The sequence below is a fragment of the Triturus cristatus genome, chromosome 4_2 (assembly GCF_964204655.1).
Source record: "Triturus cristatus chromosome 4_2, aTriCri1.1, whole genome shotgun sequence".
In the NCBI taxonomy this organism is placed as follows: Eukaryota; Metazoa; Chordata; class Amphibia; order Caudata; family Salamandridae; genus Triturus; species Triturus cristatus.
This window is the reverse complement of record NC_140586.1, coordinates 336,935,246-336,952,540: the sequence shown is the minus strand read 5'-3', so window position 1 is coordinate 336,952,540 and position 17,295 is coordinate 336,935,246. Positions and strand designations below refer to the sequence as shown.

The 17,295-nt window shown below is 45.1% G+C and overlaps 2 protein-coding genes across 2 annotated transcripts in view; one reads left to right on the top strand and one right to left on the bottom strand.

The window, feature by feature from the left end:
- Positions 1–17,295, bottom strand: part of LOC146833833 (uncharacterized) — a 338,179-nt gene that overhangs the window by 210,139 nt on the left and 110,745 nt on the right. The gene's annotated exons all lie outside the window — the stretch shown is intronic.
- Positions 1–17,295, top strand: part of LAMC1 (laminin subunit gamma 1) — a 329,476-nt gene that overhangs the window by 289,493 nt on the left and 22,688 nt on the right. The window contains exons 25-26 of the mRNA XM_085601731.1: positions 11,252–11,451; positions 12,050–12,208. Of these exons, the coding sequence (XP_085457857.1) occupies positions 11,252–11,451; positions 12,050–12,208 (359 nt within the window). The remainder of the gene's footprint in view (positions 1–11,251; positions 11,452–12,049; positions 12,209–17,295) is intronic.

Genomic DNA, 17,295 nt, shown 5'->3' with positions numbered 1-17,295 from the left:
ACACGAATAAAGCAGGAGTATCTCAAAACTGCTTGGCCGCTGTCAAGATTTTCATTTACCAGGGGCAACCACTGGGCCCACTCTTCACCATTCCATTCTAGAAGTTGGAATATTGAGCTGGTGTCCAGTCGTGCCCTCCACACAATGCATTTACCATGACGGTAAGTACTAGAGAGATGGTTCAAGCATTTCTGGATAAAGATAAGCCACAGTCACCTGGGCATGAGCAAAACACCCACGGTGATCAAGAAAAACATCAGTCACTCTGGACCTTATTAAGGGCAGAAATCAAACTGTAAATGCCTAGCTTCTTATTGATATTACTTTGTGCATATCCCTTTCAGCTTGAAATCCCCTAAGCATATGGCTGTATGTGGAAACTTAAAATAGCTCTCTTGTGCCAGCAAATGACTCCACAGCTCTGGCTCGGCTCCAGGATGACATCAAGAGTCAAAGGGTGCCATCTTGGTGTACTGGCATCAATTCTTCTTCAACGCTTAACACTGAGATCTGGAGTCTCTCTCTTGGAAATGTTTTTCCAGTAAACTGTTTTTTGTAGTTTTAAATAATAATATATCCCCCAAAATTGTCAGGGTTTAAACTGCTCCTTGTGTGACAAGCAGATGGAGCTCAGTGACCCAAACAATGTCAGCTTATGGCCCCTGTGCTCCAAGCACTAATTGTAAGTGTTGGGAAGTGTGGCTATATGCACACAAACGTCATAACTGAGCAGGAATAAAAATTTAATTGCTCAAGACTTACACCGGGGTAGGTATTTTCATTCCATCTCCAGGTCCCACTCAAGCTCACGAGCCTCCTCAAATGAAAGGTGAAGTCTTCCAAAACAGTGCACAAGAGTGACCCTTCACTTCCCTGACTAGTTCCGCGCTCTACATCTTGCATTCAGCGACTTCATACCCCGGTGTCTATTTTAAAGACTGACTTGTTGGAGGTAACATTAATGCCAGATTCCAAGCCAGCACAGATTCCGGTCACAGAGGCATCTGACTGCTTTTGCTTTCCTGACCTCTGAAACCTACCCCCTGCAAATTGTGGCCTTCAGTAAGGAAGTAAGTCTGCTCAGATTCCCTCTTCTGCTCCTCATGGCCCCCATGGCCTCCAAGGAGCCTTCGTTGCACCCGACTGGGCATTTCCACCAGCTCCAACTGCTCACCTACTGTGACACCTCAAAGTCATTCTGGCCGAAACAAATCCTCTGCTCTCACTTGGACCAAGTGAATTCATTGACTAGGTCCGTGGGCTCTACCATCCTCGTCCACCACCACACTTTGATGTGCTCCACTGGGTTCTCATGTGACCAGGCCACCATTATGGGCATGCCCTTCGGAGCATGTCTTTTCAGCAGGAATGTTAACCCCTGCTGTAGTACGTTCACTGTTTTGAAGCTACAGGTGGCATGGCGGTTGTGGACAGCAGCAACAGTCCTCCTCTTCCTGACCAAACCACTTCTATCTGCCCTTGAATGGGGCAATTGCGTAATCATTTAGCATGCTTGCAGTCCTTCACATCGCGTTATTGAGTCCTGAAAGTTGTCTGGCAAGACTACAGCCTTCCCTACCAAAACCTCTCCAACCTTGAACCACCCCCAAATTCCCCCGTCCCATCAGTTTCCTAAAAAGACCGTGCACACATTTTAAATCAGGAGGTTCTGACTCTTCTGAGCGAGGTCACTGTGGAGTTGACTTCATGGAATACGACTGGAAAGGGATGCTACAGAATGAGTCCTCCACCCCCTCCCAAATCGAAGTGTTCTGAGTGTAAGGAGAAGTTCAAGAATCCTACCTCTGGTTAAGGTTCTCTTACCTCTGGAGCTGGAAAAATGTATTCATATTTTCATATACCAGTCATGCAGGAGGTCCCAACACTTTGTGGTAGGAGGTACCAGTAAATTGGTGTTAAACTCGGACGGTTACAAATTTGCAGTCCTTCCATTTGGATTAACATCTGCACCTCGAGACTCCAAGAAGATGTTTGTGGTTTTGTTGCATCTTCACAGGTTTTGGTGCATCTTCACAGGTCTGGGATCTGTGTTCTTGACACTTGTTAACTAGTTGCTGAGGGAGGACTCGCTGCAGCTCTCTCGGACCACCTGCAAACCATGATCTCCTTGCTGTTCCACCTGGAGTTTCCATGAGCCTCCCTAAGTTGCACCGCAAGTCACACCAGTATCTCCTTGTAAATGCAGCAGAGCTTGACACTGTTTCCCCGCAAGTTCTTCCCTCTGTGTTTAGGACATTGTGGCAGTGATACTGATGCTTCTGAAGGGAGCTACTTTATTGTCAGTATTAGGTGATCTTGGTTAGGTTGATATGTCACCATGGCAGACTGGACAATCATTTATTGAGTGTTATTTCTGCGTATCTGTCAATGGTAATTATTAGCCCACACCACCTCTCTTGAGCAGACCTTGGACTTCTCTGCAACGATACCCTCTGAGTCAGGCGCTACAGTTGGGTGTTTGGTTCCCAGTGAAGGACAAATGTAGACCCATTACTTTTGCAGGCCTCACAACTAATGCCTCGTTTTCCATCAAAGTGTTTTTGAACAGTTTACCAATTGTTTTCTCAACTGCAAAAGTAATGTAAATGTTCCTACCAAACCAGTGTTAACTGTCTTTTGAAAAGTAAAATTGTATGAAGTTTAAATTACCTGCTACTAAGTAAATCTTGGTTCTAGAAATAAAACAACAAAATAATTTTCTATACAAACATTGGTCTGGATTCAGTCTGCTGAATCACACTACCACAAAAGAGAGTAAGGTATTATCTACTTTAGCCTCTGCTATATATACTTCTGGAGATCCACTGGGCTCGTGCACACTATACCTTACTTTGGTATAGTATATACAGAGCCAGCTTCCTACTATTGGCCTTTGGAATAAAATAAGCACCAATAGTGTTTACAAGTGCCTAGAAGCAGTGGAAGCGCATTTAAGAAAGCAACGGATATCCTTAACTAGGCGACTGGCTGGTGAATTTTAACTCCCTACGCAAGTACAAAGAACACATAAGTACAGTAAAATCAACACTCTACAACCGGTTTTTCTCAATAAACCGAGAAAAATGATCTCCAAAACCAGAACTTGAGAAAATATTTCCAAGAGCAAGAATAAACTCAACATAGGCAAAATAGTACCCTTGTGGAAAGAGGATATTATTGATAATACACGAAACTCACCAATGCCTGAAGGGTCAGTCTCTGATAGTGAGGACTGTGGAGAAAATGCTGGAGAGAATGGCCTCCTGCATACCTCTCATACTAATTTAGGAATGGCTACAAAACCAGTGGTCTCAAGCCACATTTGTCATGCAGAGAGTACAGGAGGAAATGGCATGGTGGAACAGAACAAATGTAGCTTCTGGAAGACTATACGTACTTCCAGCTCCCACAGTAACCACTACTAAGGACACCTCACATAAGGGTTGGGGAGCTTAAATGGGGAAACTCAGTCATAGAAATTTGGAAAGAACCGAAAGCTGTTCAACATATCAATAAAATGGAGCTAAAGACTGTGTTCCTAGTCTTAAGTCTTTCATAAATAACAGTGGGGAATGTCATTACTAGTTCAAATGGACAATACACCCACAATGTTTTATCTCAACAAATAGAGGAACAAAATCCTTTGTACTATCAAGACTGGCTCAATCTGGAGATGGGCCTTCCAGAGAAATATAAATACAACAAAAATAAATCTTCCAGGGAAAAATAACCTTGGTTCTCTGATCTAATGGAGATGGCCCAAAACAATATATAGAAACTACTGGAGCTACTTTGCATGCAAATTCAGGTAGTTCTCCATCTAGAGCCAGCAACTCGAAGTTTAGCAGCATGGCTCCTGAAGACACAGTTTGGCATCTAGGTCTGCCAGAGAACACAATCGCAATTCTCAGGGAAACAAGACTGACAACAAGAAAATGCTATACAGCCAATCGGAAAGATACTCAAGATGGTGTCACAAATTTGGCTTCTTTGTACAATGCCAAGGATACTACAGTCCTTCAATATCTCAAAAACCTGCTGGACCGCTTATGCTTAATTGAAGGTACTTTTGACAGCAATTGTGGCTTACACACAAGGTCATATAGGAAGGAATTTCTTCAAAACCCCTGTCATTTAAAGATTCCTGGAAGGAGCAAAACAAATAGCTCGACCAAGAATGGTGTAAGCACCAGTATGGAACTTAAATTTAGTACTAACGCAATTAATGAGGAAACCTTTGAAACCACTTCACAAGGTCTCTCTAAAAATGACTGCATTGAAGACAACTTCTGTAGGAAGCTGGCTCTGTATCTTGTATACCAATAAGTGGTTATACCTTGCACAGTCTAGAGGTTCCCCCAGAAGTATACAGGGTTCAATGTAAACCCAAAGTGCTCTATTAGTGATAGTGTGGCCGAGCAGCCTTAGCCCTAACACAGAGGAGTGTAAGACATTTATTGCACAGCAAACACAAGGAGATGATGGACGTAGTGCTGAAACGTTTCAGACACTCACCCCCTGTCACAGATCTGGGTTGAATTCATCATCGTTCTTTAGCTCACCTCACCACCTCAGTTCAGACTCAGCTATTTGCAAATCAGTCTTGACCCTGTGCTTCATGGGAACAGTCCAGTCCAAACTGCCAAGCCAGGTCTTCCCTGAACCAGGAACAACCACCATTTATTGCACAACATTGACCATTAAGGGACACAACTCAAAAAGGAGATCCACATCAATTTGATAAAAAACAAGCTTTTTTCACATTTTATTTTAATACCAAGATCTTTGCAATTAGGTAAGTACGTCTTGCAGGAAAAATACTTAAGACTTTCAAAAGTTGACAGTGCAATTTTCTAAGAGTTCAATGTTATCCTATGGAGTAAAATGATAATGAGGTTATACAGGTAAGTACACAACTTAGTTCGCCTTCGGGGCCAAAGATCAGCTAGGGGCCAGTGTCGGGTGAGTACTAAACGGCACCACCAGTGGCAAAGAGGCGGCTGGGTGCAGAGGTCAAATTCGTAGTTTGACCAAATGCATTTTAATGGAGATGGGCAGGGGATAAGGGGAGAGCGGTCTTAGGTGCAGCACAACAGGTGGCTTTCCTCCGCAAGTGGTGTACTATCGGTAGCTAATCCCATTCATAAAACTAGTGTGTTGGCACTTGACCTTGTTGTGTCCTTAGGAGCCCTTCTAAATATGCTGAAACGTGTCGACCCCTTTGTATATGACCGTGACAAAATACTCTGTTCGGAGGACCCTTTTCGTTGTAATGTCTGATGCCCAGGTTTAGTTAGGGTTACAAGGGCTCCTAGTTTTCTTTTGTCTCCTTTGGGGGGGGGGGGGGGCATCTTCTGTGTGTGGCTTCATCTGTAAGTGGTCCATTCTATCTTGAGTGTCTTGGGCACTCTTTAGTGGAACTTTTTGCCACTTGTTAGAACAAGCGGTGCCCACAGTTCTGCAACTCGGAGTCCTACTGCAAAGTGCCCTGGGAGGCGCATTCGTGGGGTTTCCATTTGCTCTACACATTTCCTCCAATCCTTCTGTTTCCTCAGGCTTTGCCGAAGATCATTTAGGATTGCGTGCATTTGATCTTAATAGTGCTGGAGTGATCTTAAAGGGAGTGGTTCTCGGATCTGCTCCTTCTGTCTGTGCCCTTCTTTGCTCAGGATAGCCCTGCTCTTGCAGTCGGAGGGGCACGTTTGACAGTCGGTTCCTATCATCTGCCTGTTGAAGTGGTGTATGTAATCTTCTTAACCAGTCATCTTACGTCAAAATCTTTTTTCAATTCTATTAGTCCTGTTTTGCTTCCTGGTGCGCTGAGAAGAAATTCAACCTCCTCAAGATGTGCTTATCTGATGTGTTGGGCTTTCCCCTTGCTTTGGCCTTGCAAGGCTTTCAACTGTCCTTTTGACTTTTCTTTGTTTAACATAGCATGCATTTATGTTTGTCCATCTGTAAGCATTTAACAGGCTTTACTCACTTGTTTGCCCTTTCTCCCTTTGTTATGCCTCAGTCGAACTGTAACTTGTTGCACAGGTTATTTGCTTCAGCCTTTACAAAGTTGGTCTTTTGTAGTTCCCTCTTTAATGACTGTACTTGATTGCGTTTACCTCTGCTCAGTGACTTGGTGAGATGTAGGCTATCCGTTCATTCTCCTTTTACCTTATTTGTTTGGACACATGGTTCCTAGGTTCAAGGTTTCATTGTCTCATTTTTCACTGCATTGCTCATGTTCTACCTACCATCTAGTCTCACTAAAAAGAAGAGACTGCACTTCCCTGAATCCTCACTTAGAGAAAGTATCGAACGTGTTAACAAGATACAAATTATATTAAGGTAAATGTTGAGGCAGATTTACTAATAGTCTCCAAAATGAGTAATATTGCCATGTATTCTGTATCTATGGGGCCTCGCACCAGCCAAAGAGCGTAAGAGGTTGGAGGCAGTGGGTAGGAAGATGGCTAGAGCATCTGCCACCCAATGGCAGATAGCAACTCCAGCGCTCCTCTAAATAGGCAAGCACCCCCTCACACTGAAAGGACATGTTAGACCTTATGTCACACCTTCCAGAGGAATATCACGAGTGCTATAACAATTGTTGAATCGGGCAAAACATAGTCAACTCGTGCCTAAAATCTGCCTTAAACTCCGCATATTCTACAAGCAGACTCACTACTGGCACAGTCCAGCGACTGCATGCCTGGTTGCACATCTCCGGGTTCAAACAAGAGGTGCAGGCAAATATTGTAGATCTGCCCCTCATAAGAAACCACCCGTTTGGTACAAATGCTCGAGGCAGTGAAGGCGGCAAACGTCTGCCAAGGCCATGGAGAGACTCCTTTTAAAGGGGGAATCAGATCTGACGTGAGGAATCCGGGTAGGCCACCTATGGAACACAGGTCTTAAGGCAAATTGCAGGGAGTCTATTCTTGTAGTCCACTTTTGAGGCAAAGGAAAGCCAAGATGCAACTGCAGAGGAGCTGCTTCAGACTCATCCAAGTGAATTATTCACGACTTCTCCCTTATTCACCCCTCCCACTCCCCAGCACACACATGCAGCAACTGTAGGGGAGGATGATGGGCCATTACCACAGACAAATGAGTGTTAAACATAATAAGACTTCTATTGTATAGACTTTGTACAGAAACCTCTGACAAGACCACAAACACTGGTGATACGATAAAGAAGAATTGCAAGCAGAAATGTTAACTGCTGCTGAAGAATGCCATAGACGTTGTCCCGCTCAAAAAAAAAAAAAATGTGTATACTTTGATTTATTCCTAGTACCCAGACAAGACTTGACTGTGCATTATTCTAGAACGCGGTTTGTGAGCAGCTTTATAAAAATGCAATGCTTCTAAATGACAACGTTGCAAGAGGTTATACCACTGCTGGAAAGAGCAGACTTTCTAGCAGCGTTTGATCGAAAATAATTTTGTTTTCACAACCCTACAAACCCTGTTTAGATTTCTCAAGTTCGTGAAGGGTGTCGTTGACCAAGTAAAAATCGTACTTTTTGGCTTAAAATCCACAGCCAGGTTCTTCACCAAAACACGTGTGGTAGGAACAGCACATCTTATAAGATTGACTGGTTAAGGTGAGCTAGCCACAGACATTGTCTACCAGACTTCAAGAAGAGTACATACCATGCTAAATCAGTCTCGCCTTTACTAAACCAGGGTTGTTTTTCACCAGTGCAACCCTCATAGCAGATCTCTTGTGTTAGTGTATGAGGTGTAATTTACAGTTCGCTGCAACAGCTGAGTATTGTGGTATTAGTTTAAGTGTTGGCCAGAAATGTTATGTATGAAATTGCGTAACCAAATAATACCCCGGGAAACAATAGTTTGGCACTCAACTTACCGGTCTATCGAACGTAGTTTACTTATTGGGATGTTTCCAATCTGTGGATTGTAAACTGCAGATTTAGCTTGAGAAAGATTTTATTTCAGGGTTCTGTAGCTGAAATGTGTGGTGGTGTAGTTGTCTTGGAAAAAGCCATGTTTTAAACTGTATTCCGATGTGCATGCACCTGGATGCTTCGAATACTGGCTAGTAGTTTGTTCCAGACCTTGGGGGCTTTATACTGAGAAAACAGTGCCTCCTACAGATTTCTTATAGTAAGGTGGTATAAGTGGTGCAACCCTGGAGTGCAGTGTCCTGTTTCGTTTTTATTGCTTGACTTTACCGCATGAGTTTAGCAATACTTTTCGTTGGAGGCTCTGTGGGTAATGCACAGTTCCTTGATCATTGCTGTTCTAGCTATAGGTAGCATGTGGAGTGATTGCTAAACTGGAGTCATGTGTTCTCTTGGGTGAAGGCAGTGAAGAAGTCTTGCAGCAACATCTTGTATGTTATATTTTGTGTTTGATGAATGGGTTTACCCCAAGGTATAGGCTGTTGGCATAGTCAATCTTGGAGATTGAAGTTGAGTATGGCTTGCAGTTTCTGTTGGTGTCCACAGTATGGGAGAGTGCAGTGTAGTGTTTTCACTGCATAGAAAGGCACTATGACATTAACATGTGGTATCAAACATAGGTCTGAATCCATGGTTACCCATAGGTTTCTGACTTCTCTTTATGTTGTTGGAGGTGCCTCATGTTCCTTAAGCCATATAGTGGTAGGCTTGTTTTTGTGCCATTGTCCACTGATTATAATCTCTTTGCAGTATTTAGCTTCACATAGCTATTTGTCATTTATAGCCCAAAGGTGGTCATCAAGTCTTAATTTGTAGACTTCTTCCAGACCACCCATTTTTAAAATGATTTGTGTGTCATCTGCACTGTTGTGAGGTTGATTGATTTAATCCAGTTTGGTAAAGGGGTTAGATAGCTGTTGATTAACAGAGAGGATATAATAGAACCCTGAGGAACGCCGCAGTGTTGTGAGGAGCGGAAATGAAAGGTGGTACCAACACTAGTTGAAAGTTAAAGCTGAGAGGCAAGGAATTCAATGCACATTAACTGAACTCCATCTCACCTTTAACATATGGTATGCGAAACGAGAATGTGCTGTGTGAAAAGGTTGCATAACTGTACAGGACATTGAATCATGTTGTACTTAAGCCATCAAAGTTTGTGACTTTTCTTAAACCTGATACATAAGTGGTTTTCACTAACTAAACCTACCAGCCATTCAGAAGCTATGTCATGTCCAGTCAGCAAAACTCCAGATTCCAATATGGCATAGTGGTTTGATTAGGCTATTGTGCCGAGTGTAGAAAAATGCCCCTTTTTGTCATGGTCATGGATAAGTCAACCCTACAGCTGGCCTTATAGCTCAAGGCAGGGTGCATTTTATTGTATGTGAGGGCATATCTGCATGAGCAGATATGCCCCGTGCTGTTTAGTCCAATTACTTCACTGCACTTACAATGTCTGTGAATGGCTGACACTGTAGGGCATATTGCTCATGCAGCTATGCCCTCACCTGTGGTATGGTGCACCCTGCCTTAGGGCTGTAAGGCCTGTTAGAAGGGTGCCACAGGCAGTGGTGGGTACGCATTGCACCCATCTTCAGTTTGGTCTGCACCAAAGCATATAACCTGCAATGGCAGTGTGTTGAGGAGTTTCTGGGGGTGGCATAATAAATGCTGCAGCCCTCAGAGACCCTCTCTGGTCACAAGGCCCTTGGTACCAGAGGTACCTTTTACAAGGGACTTGCATGTGGCCCAGATGTGTCCCAGTTGTGGAAACAAAGATGCAGTTTTGGTAAAGAACACATAATCTGGGGCTTGGTTAGCAGGGTCTCAGCACACACAAGTTGGCATCAGGTATCTGGGGAAAAAGATACTCGTGCCTGCTAAGCGGCCAACTGGAAGAGGTTTGTGTACTACTGTCACTCAAAAGACATTGACCCTTTAAGGGCCACACCATAGGACCTTGTCTGCTACCTGCTTCGCTTGCCGATTTGTGGATTAGCCTTCTCCTCCATGCAGCAGCACCTGCCTGCTGAGGTCACCTCTCTTCAGTACAGACAACAGATCTCCTCAGAATTTCAGCCATAAAGGCTTTCATTGAGGGTCTCAAGAGAATCATTCCCCTTTTGGTCCCACTGACCCCAACATTGAACCTCACCAGTGTACTGACAAGAACCATGGGTCTTCCATTTGAGCCCCTCCACTCCTGCCTCCTTCAGTTCCTCTCTTGGAAGGTGGCATTTCTGGTCTCCATCACTTCACTCAGACATGTCAGTGAGTTACAGGCACTAATCTTAAAAGAACCTTTCTTCCAAGTACATAGGGATAGGGTTGTCCTCCACACTGAGTCTAAATTCTTCCCTATGGTGATTTCCCACTTCCACCTTAATCCATTGAACTCCCTTTCTTCTTCCCACAACCCAACTCAGTTGTGGAACTGGCTCCCCATACTTTGGATGTGAAATGAGCCCTCATGTACTACATTGACTGAATGAAACCTTTTAGGAACACACAACAACTTTGTTGCTTTCTCGAAACCCCATAAAGGGAAGGCCCTGTCCAAATAAGGCATTGCTAGATGGATCGTGAGATGCATGCAGACATGCTTAAAGCTTAGTGGACTTTGCCCATTCCTCCTAGAGCCCATTCCACTCAAATTACCTTCCTGGGGAATATTCCAATAGTTGACATACAAAGCAGCTACCTGGTCCACACCACACACTTTTACAAAACATTACTGTGTGGATGTGCTAGCTTGCCAACAAGCCAATGTTGACCAGGCGGCACTCTACTGGCACACCCACAGACTAGTCACCACTTTTGGGTGGACTGCTTTACAGTCTATCCACAGCATGTGTATCTACAACCAACATCCCTTGACTAGAAAAGGTTACCCTGTCAGCATCTGTTCGCGGAATGTAGTGCTGTAGATTCACTTGTGCCCACTCTCCTCCCCAGACTCCTGTGGCCATTGCAGTATCCTTTATTATCTCTTTTCTTTCTTTTGCGTGAACATCACTCTATACATCGGCTCGCTTTACTTTCCATCCTCACCTGCTGTGCGGGAAAACCATCTTAACAATGGAGTTGATGACCATGCTCATTACCAACAAGAGGATGAGTTGCTGTACCACGTGTCTCGAAAGACTTTTCGAAGAAAAACAACTTGCACACATCTGGGCCCAACGCTAGATCCACATTACTACATGCCGCGAACAGATGCTTACAGAAACTAACATTTTCATTTAACTCTGTGATTTTTTGAACTTGTATGATTTTGGTTTTAACAGTTTTATTGGGGGGAAATAAATATGACATTTATTCCGCAGATTTTGATCAGCGTGTAAACGATAACAAGACTGCAGCCGAGGAGGCTTTGAAAAAGATCCCAGCCATCAGCCAGACGATTGCAGATGCCAATAATAAGACAAGACAAGCAGAGACAGCGCTTGGAAATGCTGCTGCTGATGCCAGAGAGGCCAAAAAGAGGGCTGAAGATGCAGAAAAGATTGCAAACTCTGTCCAAAAGGTAAAGTTGCAGATGTAGGAATACTAGGCAGTATCTTGTGTGTTGTCCATGCTGCTAATGAAAGAGACTAGTTTCTTACTGCCATCCAAAATGTGTACATGTGTTAATATGCGGCTGGTAAGAATGATGTGACAAATTGCTGTGGTGTGTGGTCAGAGGGTCCTCAATGGAAACAAAGCGCCTATTTCACCTTCTGTTCAGTACCCACCTGGGAGTGCCCTATTGCCTAAGCCATATTGCTATTGTGAATAGTTTTTAGGCACTTGCTTCAGGAAGGAGGCAATTTACAATGATAATACAGTCAAGAGAAGATCCTACTTTTCTGCAATTTGATTTTACATTTCCTGATAGAAGATAAATGTACAGTGATTCTGTGCCCCTGATTATCTGCCCAGCAGATGTAAACTCTACAGAGGCCTGTAACAATACAGCGTTCACCTTCTGGTTGCTGAATTGATTCACCATACTCGCTCGCTCACTTTGACACTGGGTTTCTACTTCCTGTTATAAAAGTAGAACACTGTAGAGGGAGGGACTATATAGAGTGTTACTGTTGAAGGTTTTTGCTGTTGATTTTTGCCTGTTTGTCTTTTTTTAGAATGCTGCCAAAACTAAGTCTGATGCCAACCAGACCTTCTCTGATGCAATTGACTTGGACAAGGAAGTGGGGGATATGCTCACACAGCTAGAAGGTGCAGAGAAGGAGCTCAAGAAGAAGCAGGCAGAAGCAGACCAGGACATGATGATGGCAGGGATGGTATGTGAACTTCATTTTGGCTGTGAATGGAAAGAGATATTGGGTCAGTAACTCCTTATATCAGTCGCCATGTTTTTGAGGTTCTCCAGAAAACTTTATTAAGGCTGACAACCTCTCCATCAATAGATCCTGAAAAAGTTTACTTGCTTTAAAATATTAATCATCATAGGAAAGCATTTTTTCGATGGCCACTTCATCCTATACCACAGTGGCTAGGTGAAATCTCATTTGTGAAACAAATGAAAACCCTGTTCCAGGATCACCATAGTAAGACACCACACACAGTTCTGCTGGAAAGAAATTAACAATTGCTTTTAAGTGTGTAGATGGACCCAAAAGACTGATGCCCCTGCAGGAGTAATTCTTTAGAAGGTGTCCATAGTGAGAGACCTCTTTGTTGAGGCATGGAGTGGCCCCTTGTAGTATCCTGTGCATGTACTGTCATTTACTACTGGTGCTCAAGCCCACCAGTACTGTTGCTCTCCAAATGGACTGCCAGGTTGTTCACTTTATGTACTATCTATGTATGGGTATTGAAATCGAGCAGACAGTGCTTAGTCTAGGAGTTGGTAGTGTTTAGAAAAAGACACGGCACAACATAGTAAATAGTATTCCATAAACTGTGTCCAGTCTGTGCAATTTCTGCAAATAAGAATAGGGCTTAATGACATAAAAAGATACATTCTCAGACATTTTTTACAATGCTTGGGGGTGTTTCTTTTACTTTAGCCATGACAAGCCTAGCCCTCTGTTATTATCACTTCTGATCCTAGATGCAGCTCTGTGGGTTAAACCCCGCCAGTAAAAAAACAGGGATTCCACAAAAGTAAATAGTGCTGTTCAGGGTACTTTCAGAGTTACAATGTCCAAGTCAGTGGTAATTGGCCGTCCAGTTACCCTGCCAGGAAGCGGGTGCTGTAGGAAGCTGGCTCTGTATATACTATACCAAAGTAAGGTATGGTGTGCACAGAGTTTAGTGCGTCCCCCAAAGGCTTACGGAGGTAAAAATAGATAATACCTTACTCTGTATTTGTGGTAGTGTGGGCAAGCCGTAAGGCTTTATCAGAGGTTAGTGTTAAGCTTTTATTGTACACTCAGGCAAGAAATGATATCATACACGCAAAGACTGAACTCAATCCAATTGTTTGTATTAAAAATATTTCATTAGTTGTATTTTATTTTTTAGAACCAAGCAGGACTTGGTACAAGTAAATAGAATTGTACTTTTCAAGACAGATTGATCAACAAGCAAGCTGGATGAGAATGACTTTTGTTTCAGGTTTGTAAAATATTCAAATACAGTTGAAATTACTCTTGGATTACCTTTTCTACTCGGTGTGATATGCCTAGATATCACACTGGGACATTTCCTAGATAAAAGGTAGGTAAAACAGTTATCATTAAAACAGTTATTCACGTTTCCATACAAACACCCTCAACACTTGGATCTTTTCCAATGTAAAACAGTCAATGCAATCCTACGGAGAAAAGGAGGTTATTGCTTTGCAGTTAAGTAAATGGTCTTGAGGGTTGTGTTTCTGGGGTTAGAACAAGAGGTTCCCCAAGGTCAAGGATGCACTCAAAAAGCACCCTCAGCGGCACTAGGGCGGCTAGCTGAGGAATGCTGAAGCCTAATGTTAGCCTATGGGGCTAGTGGGGCTTCGGTTGGTGGCTGCTCATGGGCAAGCCACAGGGTTGAGGGAGCAAAGCTCCTATGGTTAAGCTCCGAGCAAAGGGGGATCCAAGTTAGCACACAAGGCGCACGGGAGCGGCCGGGTTCAAGGTGCTCGATCGGCATTGGATGCCCTGTTTTCAATGGGAGATCTCCGGTCGAACAAAGATACAGGTTCAGGCAAGGAGACTTCCTGGAGACAACCACTGACTTCCTGGAGGCGACCGCCATTTGGAGAGGTAAGTTGGGATGCAGGGTGTTGCCTGGACAGTGTCGGTTGGGCTACCCAACGCCGTGGGGCGTTTGCACGGGTGTCTTTAGGCGTTTGGTTTCCCTTACCAGCTTTGTTCGTGGTCGGGGGGACCCTCCAGAGAGAGGCAGCACGCATCATCGGGAGGCTTGAGGTAGGTCAGGGATCACCAGATCCCAGGTCAGGTTCGCTGGGTGGACCTCCTTGTGGTGTTGAGCCATGGGCGTTGGCTGCAGAGTGGGGCAGACTTGCGGATTTGGTTGGACCCAGAGTCTGGTTCTTGAGCAAGTCCAGTGCTCACTGGAGACCGTCTTTGCAAGGAAGGCAGGGCAGGTCCTCCGGGTTCTGGAAGCTGTTGGCTGCAGGACATACCTGGATTCCACTGGAGCCGGTCGAGGTCGGAACAGGCCGGTAGGGCTGACGACAAGTCAGTTGTCCTTATTCTTGCTTGTCTGAGGCGGCAAGGTTTGGGGTTGCCCCTAAATACTAAATGTAGGGGTGTTTCAAGTAGGTATAGGTCAGGAACAATGGGTCCCTTCATTGGGGTAGGTACACCCCCTATTATGCCACCCTCCAGTTGTCTGGATCCCCCCTTCAAGATGGTGGGGACTGAGTTGTGCTTCGCCTTTCCTCCTACACCTGAATATCTTCGTTTTCCCGCTGATCCTCCCTCTCAAACTGGGGGCTAGAACCAGTGGGGGCCAGTTGCGGAGTGCAGCAAATGGCTGGGTCAGCTCACAAAGGCGGCAAGCATATGACACTTCCTCTTTGTGGACCCTCCCCATCCTGGGGGAGGAGGCTTGGCACCTCTGCCCACCCTTGTTTCAGGAACCCGAGAACGGGAGGCTCTCCACCCAGGGGTCCAGAAACATGTCTTGGGGTGGCAGCTGGCGAGCTTCCACTTGGCCAGGATACTAGTTAGGTTGTTTTTCAAGGGGCATCTCTAAGATGCCCTCTGAGTGTATTTGGCATCCAACACTGGCATCAGTGTGGGTTTAATGGGCTGAGAAGTTTGATGCCAAACTTCCCAAAGTACAGTAAAGCCATTATGGTGCTGTGGAGTTCGTAATGACAAACTGCACTTACAATTTCTAACAATGGACTTAGACACTATAGGGGTACAGTGCTCATGCAACTGTACTCTCGCCAGTTGCATAGTGCACCTAGCTAGAGGGGTGTCTTAACTATACCATAGGCAGTGGGTTGTAGGCATGGCACACAGGTATGTGTAAAAGAACAAGGCCAAGCCCCTGAGGTGGCTTGGACAAGGTGTGCACTACTAAAGAGATGTATCTTAAATATTTACCAACTGGGGAACACATTCATGTGATGTATTAAACAAAACAGTTATTCCTTGTTAATAATTGACAAATAATAATATAAAATCACTCCTATCTAACAATATGTTACTGCAATCATTGAAGCAAAAAAATTTTTTTCAAACAATAACTTTCTTGAGATTTGTGATTGATCCACACTTGTGACTTATGCCCAGTGCATCTCGGGACAGGTATCCGCCTGCAGTGCCTGTGTGTGTGTGTGTGTGTATGAATGTACAGGGCCTCTTAAGGGTGGCACAATATGTGCTGCAGTCCTTAGAGGCCTTCCCTGATCACACTACCCTTGGTATCCTTGTTACCTTTTACAAGGGACTTACATGTGACCAAAAATGTGCCAATTGGGGGTACAAGGTACTGTTTTAGGGAAAGAATACCAGCCCTGGGTATGATTAGCAGGAACCCAGGGCGCACTTAGTCAAGGAGCATCAAACATCAGGCAAAAAGTGGGGGTATCCCATGCAAAAAGGAGCAGCTTCCTACACAGGGGCCAAGCTTTGGTGGTTAGGTAAGCATGGGGCAGAGGGGGGTGGGCACAAAGCAGCACCAAACATATACCACTAGCAGCACAGGGGGTGCAGGGTGCAAATTCAACAACAGGCGCCCAATGCTTTTCTGTGAAGATCTTCTTGATGGTAAAGAGGCTGCACGCTTGGCACCGGAGGTTCCAGGAGCTAGACTAGCGACAGCAGAGGTAAGTTGGGATGTAGGTGGCTGTATGGGCAGCATCGGTTCCACTCACCAAGGCCCAGGGGCTTAGGGTGCTGGGGTGCTTTTGGACACCGGAGTCTTCTTACTGGAGACGGTCGCGGGGTACCTCTGGATTCACACTGCAGGCGCCGTCATGGAGAGCAGGAGAGGTCAGCCAACGCAGGACACGAGGTCAGGATCACTGGGGAGACTTCACTGCACAGGTGACTCACTCGGGCCGGGAGCATCGGGTGCAGGGTGGGCTGGGGAAGCGGATCCGCCTGGATCCAGAGTCTTAGGAGGTTGTTTCTTCTGGACAGGTCCGCTGGATATTGGAGCCTTTATTGAAGGCAGCAGTCCTGCCAGGGGTTTTCGGGGTCGTTGTTGCAAGACAGGTCGCCGAAGCTAGAGACAGGCCAGTAGGACTGGGCCAAGGCAGTTGTCGTCTGCTGCAGGGTGTCTTCTCTCATTAGGTTGTCACAGATCTGAGGGTCAGATCTGGGGGAGCCACATAAATACTAAATTTAGAAGGAGTTTTAGGGGAGTAGCAGGTAGGGCCTATGGGCACCTTACCTGGGGGAATGTATGTGGTTATCCTGCTGTCTTTTTCCCCGCATAGAATCACAACGCGGTTGTTACAACTACCGCGTTGTGATTCCGCATACCATTACTCCGCAAGTCGGAACAACGACTTGCAGGGGGGTGGTGCTGGATGTTGGAATAGTATAATTTACTATTCCAACCCTCCCATACCCCCCCCCCCACCCGGCAAGTCGTTATTCCGACTTGCGAAGTAATGGTATGCGGAATCACAACGCGGTCGTTGTAACAACCGCGTTATGATTCTATGCGGGGAAAAAGAATCGTGGTAAACGTTGTTTACCTACCTGGGGTGGCTTCACCCTCTATTATGTCACCCTCTTATGGGAGGGGGCATTCACCTAACCCTGATTGGAGGGGTTCCCCCACCCCCTCTTCAACATGCCAGGGACTGAAAGTTGTGCTTCACCTCGCTTCCCCCCCACCTTAGGGGTGGGGTTAGCAGAGATGGACACACCGCCTATCTTTTTTGACGGTTTTCCTGCCCAAAATGGGGATGTAAACCAGGGGCTGCTATCTGCTGCTAGCAGCTTAGGCT